The sequence below is a fragment of the Halyomorpha halys genome, unplaced genomic scaffold (assembly GCF_000696795.3).
Source record: "Halyomorpha halys isolate HHAL.00 unplaced genomic scaffold, Hhal_1.1 Scaffold60.1, whole genome shotgun sequence".
NCBI classification, from domain to species: Eukaryota; Metazoa; Arthropoda; class Insecta; order Hemiptera; family Pentatomidae; genus Halyomorpha; species Halyomorpha halys.
The window spans coordinates 381,591-392,033 of record NW_027112396.1 but is presented as its reverse complement, the minus strand read 5'-3'; the positions used below and the strand labels follow the sequence as shown (position 1 = coordinate 392,033).

The 10,443-nt window shown below is 32.5% G+C and overlaps 1 protein-coding gene across 2 annotated transcripts in view; it reads left to right on the top strand.

Annotated features, from left to right (window-relative positions):
- Positions 1–10,443, top strand: part of LOC106692555 (probable E3 ubiquitin-protein ligase HECTD2) — a 124,901-nt gene that overhangs the window by 66,359 nt on the left and 48,099 nt on the right. Inside the window, exons 4-5 of one of the 2 annotated variants that reach the window (XM_024359870.2) lie at positions 8,701–8,844; positions 9,008–9,150. In XM_024359870.2, coding sequence (XP_024215638.1) covers positions 8,701–8,844; positions 9,008–9,150 — 287 coding nt within the window. The remainder of the gene's footprint in view (positions 1–8,700; positions 8,845–9,007; positions 9,151–10,443) is intronic. The other variant, XM_067050270.1, reaches the window with a different exon arrangement.

Below are 10,443 nucleotides of genomic sequence, written 5' to 3'. Positions count from 1 at the left end.
ATTAATTACATTTATTTTTATATATATTATTTTAATTGGAATTTAGTTTTCTGGTAAGAAAAATATGTATTTATATTTGTGTGTTATAATTAAGTAATAGAGACAGTTGCTAAGTGTTGATAACCGTCGCTTAGGCGTCGTCTAGCAACACGTCGACCATCTTCGTTTTTAAATCAGTTCCGGCTAATTGTGGCCATTATAGTTTATAACCAGCCCTGACTGCGGTTTACGTTATTTTATTAGACTTTTTGAGTGTTCTAGTCGATATTAAAGTCCGGAATCAGACCTTTTCTGCGTTTCTAAGTGCAATATGAATTGTTGTTAATTAATCGGCTCGCACAATTCATTGAAATGACTAGACCCTGTCTGCCATCAATAAGTGCCTATGTGGCCATATTGGCTTTTGGGACATTTCGATTGCTTGTGAGCCACTACATCAACTTTGAACCAGTTTAAAATTGCAGCGGTGTATTTAGTGTATTAGACACACCTCCACAAAATATCTTCCCCTGACCTATCGGAGTGAATCAAACTTTCGTCGAGCAGTATTTATTTTATATGTCTATTGCTTGTAAATTTGTCTCTTTTGTTTTCTTAATTTATTTATCTAATTTTCTTTTTATCTAAGAGGCCAATTTATTTTACTTTATTGGTTGTTTTATTTGTTTATTTTAGTTTAAGTTTTTCAAATGTTAAATTAAACAAATGAATGTTTATATCCGAACCAGCTGGTTGTTTTGTCCTTTTGAAGCTTTCCAACAAAAATACATAGTCAATTTGAGGTGGCTTCGACACAATTGAAGGTTTTTTATAAATTAATATATTTAGCTATTTATATATTGGATTAATGATTGAATTAATTGGTTATTATATCTATTTAGTTTATTATCGTAAATAATATTGTATAATAAAAATATATGGAAAAAAAAATAGAAATAATTTCTAAACAACTCAATCAATCTGCAGGAAACTTGAAGGTGGTTAAGGGCTCTGTAAACTGCACCAAAGGGCAAAAATCGGATTTAATTAAACAAATTAAACCGGAGACATGAAATAAAACATTTTAAAATTTTTTCTTTATTTTAAACCAATATTTCGCCCTTATAACGCCATTAAATCTGAATGGTGGTAATGTAGATTAAAAAAATTTTTTTACTGGAGAAATCGGAGCAGCCTATAATAGTACAAGAGCCCAAGAGGAGAAAAAAGGCAGTTATCTCACCCCAATTTTTTAGTAGTTTAATGAAAACTAGGTATAATTAATAATCAAAATTCATGAGTCTGCCAAGTGTAGGTAGGGGGAATAAAAAATGGCTGTTTCAAAGCGATAAAAAAATTAATTTTTCATTCGGAGCTCTATATCTTAAAAATTAGGAACAACACAAGAAAACCTAAGAGGACATCATTTAAAGTAGAGGAAATTTGCTAAAATATGAGCCCTAATAGAGCTATTTACGTCCAATAGTTTTTGAGATATAGCTTTTTAAAAAGCAACATTTCATAAAAATGTTGTATGGGATGTACTGAAAGATCAGTAGTTAGGGAATTTATTTTGAAAAATTTATATCTCAAAAACCATTTGACGTACAGATGTCTATTAGCACTCAAATTAAAGCTAGTTTAATGAGCTATAAAATTGTTTATGATGTTTATCTTCGTAGGAGTAATAGCTTACATGAAATTTGCTAAATTTTATTGATTTATAGTTGTTCGGACAAATTTTCATTTGCCAAATTCATATTCATATGTGAATATCAATAAAACTACTACCCCTACGAAGATAAGTATCATAAACTACTTTATAGTAAGTTAAATTTGCTTTATTTTGAGTGTTGGCAGACATATGTGCGTCTTATGGGTCTAGAGATATATTTTTTCAAAGATCCAACCTTTTATACGAACAACTAGGAATTAATATTGTGTTTATTTTGTCAAATATCATACAAACTACTGCTCCTACAAAGATAAATATAATTAACTATTTTTTAGTAAATATAACTAGCTTTAATTTGAGTGCTGGCAGACATCTGTACGTCCAATGGTTTCTGAAATGAAGTTTTTCATAAATCAAACTTATTGTCCGAACAACTATAACTTAAAGTTCATAAACTTCTTTATAGTCCATTAAACTAGCTTTAATTTGAGTGCAAATAGACATACAGATGTACAGACGTTACATAGTTCCTGAGATATAGAATTCTCAAAATAAATTAACTAACTACCAATCTTTCTGTAGATTTTCAAGAAATTATGCTTTTTAAATGCTATATCTCGAGAACTAATGGTCGTAAATAGCCCTTTTAGGGCTAATATTTCAGAAAATTTACTCTTCTTTAAATAATGTTCTCTTAGATTTTCTATTGCTGTTGGTAGTTTTTAAGATAAATAGTTTTTAAGAGCTCCGAATGAAAAATTAGTGTTTTTTAAAGGCTTTTAAACAGCCGCCATTTTTTATTCTTCCTACCTATACTTGGCAGACTCATCAATTTTGACTAGTAATTATACCTAGTTTTCATTAAAGTAATCAAAAATTGGGGTGAGATAACTGCCTTTTTTTTCTTTACGGCTCTTGTACTATAAGCTACCAGGGAAATCCTGAACATTTAGCAAAGAGTCCAATTTGAGCGGTACGGCAGGTCATAAAATACACATTTTATTATATGGCATATTTTACAGTTTTTTTCTGCTTATCAATCCAGGACTTGTTTATAATAGATAACAACAAACAAATGTTGGTTCTTCCTTCAATCATTGGTTCAATTCATCTTGGCTTACAATTCTTTTGGTGCGACTAACAACTCCGCTGTACATTATTGGAGAAATATATGTACTGCAGTTAATTGATTACTAAAGGGAACTTTAATGATTATTTTAGTCAATGGTTAGATGCCGAGATTATAAAAGAAAATGAGGCCATCTTATTGGCACATGGGCATTAAGCTTCATGGGATAATGGACAGGAATGTGGGCAGTATGACAGGCACTGGATGTCCAATCATCATTGTCTTCATGTCTGCAATCTTGTCACAATCATTAGTTGACTTCTCTCGCATTTTCTTACTCCATCCCTAGAAAAAATTATTTAAAAAAATACCTTGTACAATAAATATGGAAGTGACATAAACATATATTATGTTACGTAATAGAGTTGTAAAGTTATATAATACATTAGAGATATTTGAGTCAGGCTTAAGTTCTGAACTTGTGACCTTTGGCAACTCAATACCCCAGCCACTTCTGCAAGAAGACAACTTTCACCAACTGCCATATTCACATTATAAGGACCCTTGTTAAAGATCATGATGAGATTCAATTTTTCAACCAAATAAGGCAATGAAGAGATTATATTTGGTCAAAGCTCTCACTTATGTTCCTGTTTTATAACTCCTGTTAAAATAAATTAAATAAATACTTTTTTTTTTGTAATATTTATTTATTCCTATTTACAACTGTACATTTAGTAAATCTGATCTAAGTTAAATTGGAGTGTTACAGGCGTGTAGAGAAACTACCCATTGGTAGCACTTTAATGACATTTTACATTAGCTGGTCTCGTGCCCATCTTCTTTTCAGGCGCCTCGGAGGATTGTCAGGAATGGAAGAGGATGCAAGATTAGAAACTAGGGGGTTTGAGTGGTTAAAATAAATTATTTCCACAGAAATTATTGTAGTATATTTCTGAGTACTGCCTTTTTCCAGAACTATTTTCGATATCCTCGGTCAGAGTTCATATGGGTTTAGGCATTGAGTAATTTTGTAGAAATTAACTATAAATTTTACAGAATTTTTTACAATCTAAATTAATTATTTTAATGCAGTTTTTTTGAATTATTTAAAAAAATAATATGGGACAAGCCTATTCTCCTTCTAAGCAAAAATGACGCTAAGGGGTGGGGATTAGGCCACGCCCCTTTAAGCGAACTGTACGTTGGAGTCAAAATAAGAATTTCACACATTAATGCAATTATCTATAAAACGCTTTGTTTAATCGCAAAGGTACAGATAATAGATGTTATTTTCAATAATTAGATATATCCATAATGAAAATCCATTGAGCTGTTATCGAGAAATTCATGGACTAACTTGATCAATTTTTCAATAATTGATTTATTGGAACAGTTAATAAAAATTTATTTTAAGGTAACATTAAAATATAAAGTTTGATTCAAATGAATAATTGTTTTCAATATAATAGACCATAGGGATGGTTAATAGAAAGTCCTTTATAATAAAATAAAGTAATAACAATTACATTATTCATTTTTAATGTTTACAACAAATAAGTGACAAAGAATGAATAGTAAATAAAAAACCAATATAAAAAACAAAATGTGAGCACGTTTGAGTAATTTTCAACTATTTTTTAAAAATCTCTCTACCTTGCCATTTCTGACATACGGTATGGAACAGCTTCTCATAACTTTCAAATATGGCGTACCTGATGCCACGCCTACGAAAGGAATAGACCCCTCCTTTTAGCGTCACTAGCTCTGGAAGCGTACCCCCTCTCCATTATACTCCTTCCTCCAAAAGAAAATTGAATGGGTTTCCATAGAGTTGGCAGATTCCATGAAAGCAGGTTATTACACTATACTGTACCATTGCTAATAACAGAAGTCTTCAAACAGATCCCTTTTCATATATGATTTGATTATTTTCGGTCTTCTTGATGAGCTGAAATTGAAATTGAACACAGCCTTCTTCCTTCGCAGAGATTTTTCACAACTTCATGATCAGTAATTCCGAAAATCAATCAATTGCTCATAGCACAGAGCTAACTCAACCTATCAACTTCAAATTTATCCGACACCAATGAAACTAATAGGACATTTCTAGGTCAATCTGAATTAGTGAAATGAGAAAAAATAGTTATAATTTTTTAGATATATTTGAGTATCTTGAGAGGTGGCAGTCGTAATCAATCAGGGGCCTGTTTCATAATGAAAGCCAATAGTATTATTCCACAAACTACAAGTACAAGCTCTAATACATTTTGTTTCATGATAGTGACGACTATTACTAATATTACAGAAGTTTGAAGGTAAAAAAGTTATCTGGCAGAATTGTATAAGATCGTGAAATTGTACCAAATATAAACTACAAGATCAATAGTATTAGTTTGTACTTTATTATAAAACAGGGCCCTGGTTCTGACCTTTAAGCGCGGAAAAGGGGAATGAAACCAAAATTTTAAAAACATTATATATAATTATAACAATCCTTTATCAGTTATTACAATTAGTATTTGCCTGAAAAAAAAATTGTTAATTTAATATTTTTTTTTAACTTCTAGGGGGAGCAGCTTCTCCCAACAGTCCCCCCCTCCGATGGGTCCGCCCATAATAGAATGCTCCCTTTTTTTATTTCGACTCCAAGATAATCGGTTGAGGACGTTCCTCACAATACAAGTACTTGTAATGTCGGTCAAGAAGAGAGAGCCGATATTTGACAGTACAATGTTTATGATTAAAGTAAAAGAATATAAATAAGAAAATAATTATTTGTTCATAACGACGTTTCGACCAGAGTTTTATTTCTTCATCAGGGACTGTGTTGAGTGTTAGCTAGGACCTCTTTGCTATAAGCTCCCTGATGAAGACCTCAAACTCAGGTCGAAGCGTCGGCATAAATAAATGATTTTTTGCTTATCACACCCCTCCCCCCCTCACCCAACAATTTTCTCCAATTATGAATCTACGATCAACTATCTACACCTCATTAACAAACTAATATGTACTATTATACTTTGATAACAATGCATAATATTGTTAAATTGATTGTAATTAAAAATTTTAATATTAAAGTGAAGACTGAAGGAATAGAGTAATTTTCACTGAAATTGGTGACTTGGGCAGAATAGCCTGCCAAAAGATTTTAAATTATTGATGTGAGTATACATTTTTTTTTTTTTTTAAATTCGACTGTCCTTGAGGATGGCCGAAACGTTGGACTTTTAAAGGAATAAAGAGTGTTTTGAGACTTAAATTGGATACAATGTATTTAATTTAAGCAAAAAGTTAATTCAGTACTTCTTTAAATTTGCCATCATTAGAAGAATATTTTGATCCTGAAAGAGCTAGGAGGTCTTAAGGACACTGGTACCGTTAGGGGCGTTGTCTTTATCCTTGAATTGTTTTCCAGGACCTTTCATTCCAGGATATTGTTAGTTCAAACGTACAAATCCTCTAACGCTGATTACAATTCTACGCTGGAAATTATCTACAAAAAAACAAAATGTAGATCAAATAAATTTAATAAAATCAATATTTTAATTCTTTTTTGCATCCTTGGATGCAGACAATTAAAACAAATTAGAATTGTGTCCTTATAGTCCACGAGCCCAAGAGGAGAAGACAGTTATTTCACTGCCATTTTTTATTACTTTGTTTAGTTAATAGTCAAAATTGACGAGTCTGGGAGAGAGGGGATAAAATTGGCGACTGTTTCAATACATTAAAAAAATAATTTTTTATTGGGAGCTTTATATCTTTGTAACTACCTGCAACACTAGAAACTCCAATATAGCATCATTTAAAGTAGAGTATGATTACTAAAATACGATCCCTAACAAAACTTTTTACTTAACATTTTACCTGGGATACTGCTTTTTTTCTATAAATCCATGATGTGCATTTATAGAAACTTGGGAACATGACAGTCAGAACTATTTACCAAAGTGCCTTCTTTTTACATTTTGTTGAGTTCAGTGCAAAACTATTTTTATATTGCAATTATTTAATAAAATCTTAATTATTTATATAATTTTAAAGGAGGATTTAATTTGATATACATATTTTTTATAAATAAGAAGTGAATTTTATCACATTGTAATTATCATGGCTGAATACACTGATTTGAAGAGAGAGAATTTCACATCACAACTCTGTAAGAGACCTCAAGGTAATTAATATGGAAATGGACAATCTGTAACCCAGTTAGGGGCTAATATAAAAATCTACATACTACATGGGAATTATTCATGACTTTACCAAAACAAAACTTCATGTTATCTATCCGCTTAAAATCTCCCTTAATATGGACAAATCTACAAAAGATATTTTGTCCAGTTTTTTTTAAAAATCTTTATTTATTAAAATTTACAACTGTATTAACAAAAAATACAACAGCTCCGACACAGCATCATGCAGTTGTGGAGAAGCTAACACCTATAAGTAAACTAATAATTAAATTGATATTGTATAAAGACTAAAAAGACAAGAAACTGCTCGTAGATTCCGACTATTGCAACATTTACTAGACAAAAGGTCTTAATTGCCAATCCATTACAAAAGACTGATGTACATGACTATTATAAGGCCTATCTGGACATACGGAGTTGAGCTTTGGGGCTCCACTAAACCATCAAATTCCTCCAGAATCCAATCCTTACGGTCTAAAATCCTTCGTAAAATCCTTAATGCTCCTTACTTTGTCACAAATCAAGTCATCCATCAGGACCTCAATATTCCATATGTTGGCGATTTGGCCAGAACCAGATACCGTTCCTTCCATAATAAACTTCTCAACCACCCAAATCCTCTTGTTTCTAACCTGGTTTCTCCTTCATTACCTAATAATCCTTCTAGGCGTCTGAAAAGAAGATGGGCTCGAGATCTTCTTTTCTAGAAATGTTATTGGAGTTCTATACAGTGGGTAGATTCTCCACATGTTACTATGTCTGCTACAGCAAATTACAGTTACATACAATTAAATATCAATAAATAAATTATTAAAAAAAAAAAAAAAAAAAAAGATATTGTATAAGTGTTTTCATATAAATGTTTAGTGATTTTCTCATGTCCAAATTTTTTTTTTTTTAAATATTTACACAACAAACCAACGTTTTAGAATCTTCCTTCTTCAGGGTACTTCTAAAAATTTGAAAAAACAACGGAACAATAATATAATATAACAACCTTTTTATCCATTAACACCTAAATATCAGTTAAATAATTATAACGATAATATTCTTTCTCTTCGTGGCCCACGATGTCTAAAATCTATAATGAGGTGTAGATAGTTGACCGTAAATTAATGATTGGAGAAGTTTGTCGGGTGGTGCGGTCAGCAAAGAACAACATAAATAAATAAAACCATATTTATTTATTTTATGCCGACGTTTCGACCTGAGTTTCAGGTCTTCATCAGGGGTTACGGCGTAGAAGGTAGGCCTGAAACTCCAACAAAACCATATTTATTTATTTTATGCCAACGTTTCGACCTGAGTTTCAGGTCTTCATCAGGGGTTTTGGCGTAGAAGGTAGGCCTGCAACTCAGGGGCAAGCGTAATTGCAGGCCTACCTTCTACGCCATAACCCCTGATGAAGACCTGAAACTAAGCTCAAAACGTCGGCATAAAATAAATAAATATGGTTTTATTTATTTATGTTGTTCTTTGCTGACCGCACACCTCCGACAAACTTCTCCAATAATCTTAAATCTATAAATCCACTTTGTCAACTTTTTAACAAAAATAGCTCTATTCTCTCTCGTCAGCCTCTTCTCACACCGATCGCTGGAGACTTGTTTTTTACAATTTGCCGACAGGTGCGCTAATGTTACTTATATACAATGCACCTGATCCAGGGTGCACCTCGGCAAGCTGAGGAAGACCACTCCCAGTCCTCTTCCCTAACAAGCCAAGACAAAGTGACCTCACCTCCTGCTTGTACCTTACTAATATCTTCTTTATTCCTGGAGGTGGAGGATGGACGAGGAGATCGGCTGGGTGGGATCATGCTCGGGAGGCTGACGGGGACAGACATCGCAGATCTGTTCTTCAGGCCGGCGACAGAGGCCGCACTACTCCCGCCCATCAGGCCGGTAAGGAGCTTCCTCACCCAGGTACTGTCCTTGTCTTTGTCTCTCTTGTACTTGAGAATATCTATGTGTGTAATAATGTATCGTAAATGTCTTTGTTTTGCATGAGAATACCGTGAACTTGTCTTATCAGTAACTGTAGCCTGACCATCTTCTTGGAGAATTATTTTCTACTTCCCCCCGCTAGGAATGGGATTACAGAGGACGCAGCCCGAGCCCGCCAGAGAGCAGGACCAAGTCCTCCCTCAGCATCGAGACCCTGGTGGCCGAGGAGGAGCAGCGTCCCCTCCCGAGGTATCCTGTTCGTCACAAGACCAGGGAGGACTTCATGTAAGAATATAAACATAACCTCTTGAAATATAGGTATATATAAGGTAATGGTTCCAATGTTTACACAATAAACTTTTGAAATGTTTTTTTTCAAAATGTTTCCAGACGCCATGGGAATGTTTAAAGCTACTGAAATCCCTTATTTCTCTGGTAAAAAAGAAAGAAATTATGAACAAAATTAAACATTTTTGGTGCGTAGCTCCGAGGGCTTACATTTCTTTCATGGTGATTAAATATTAAACGATCTGTCTCATTTAGAAGAATAATAAAAAAATATTACAAAGTCGATTAAACGAATAATAAGGCTCAAGTGAGTTGGTCAACAAAATCTGTTCTAGGAAAAAGCACGTAATATTCGTTTTTATCTCCGTCTTAAACGTTTTTATAGGAAATTATTAATTTTTGAACTTTTTTTCAAAAACTTCTTTTTTTTTTTAGATTTTATTGTTTAACTGCAGTTAAAGAATAAAATCTGATGTTTTTGACTTGGTAATTAAATTCCCAAAAAATCAGAAAACAATGATTGAAACCGTACAATTAGCTGAGGATTTGAATGACCGAAAAAAAAACAACCAAAATATGCAAAACCTTGCAGTGAAAACGATAAACTTCGTAAAATAGGGGGTATAAAACAACAAAATAAAGCAAAAATCAACTTCTTCTATAATTTGTTATATTGATCGATGGAAAGCTTGTTTAACATTGTTTGAAGGAAGTAAACTCCCTAAATAACAGGCATTACAAATTCAGACTGAATAATTTAGAGCTGGAGGCGGAGTGGGAATCGAAGATGAAAACAGTAACAATGAACTTGTAGAGAGATAGTTCGGGTAGCGGTCAATAAAGCTATCAAAATCTTAGTTAACAATAAATAGTTTTCTTATACTATTTTGATATCTTATTAATCGTCACCCGGACTATCTTTCTACAATATACTTCATACGATCAACTATCTTCCTCCTATAGTAACAATGAACGTTATTGTAATAATAGAGAAGCATATTATAGATTTATTTATAGTTACCTCTGGCCATACGTTATAGTTATACACGTTAAATTCGAAATTTCGGTAGTTAAACAATGGTTTGCCTAAACCCATATTGTACTAAATAATAAATTTAATGAGGGAAAAAAATAAGCTTACCTTTATGTATATAGTATAGGAAATTAGTTTATAGCGTTAGATTTCATGCTATTAAAATAAAAAAAACTGTATTATTTACCGCAAGAGGAGTAAAACATATATATATATATATGCCAATCCATTACAAAAGACTGATGTACATGACTATT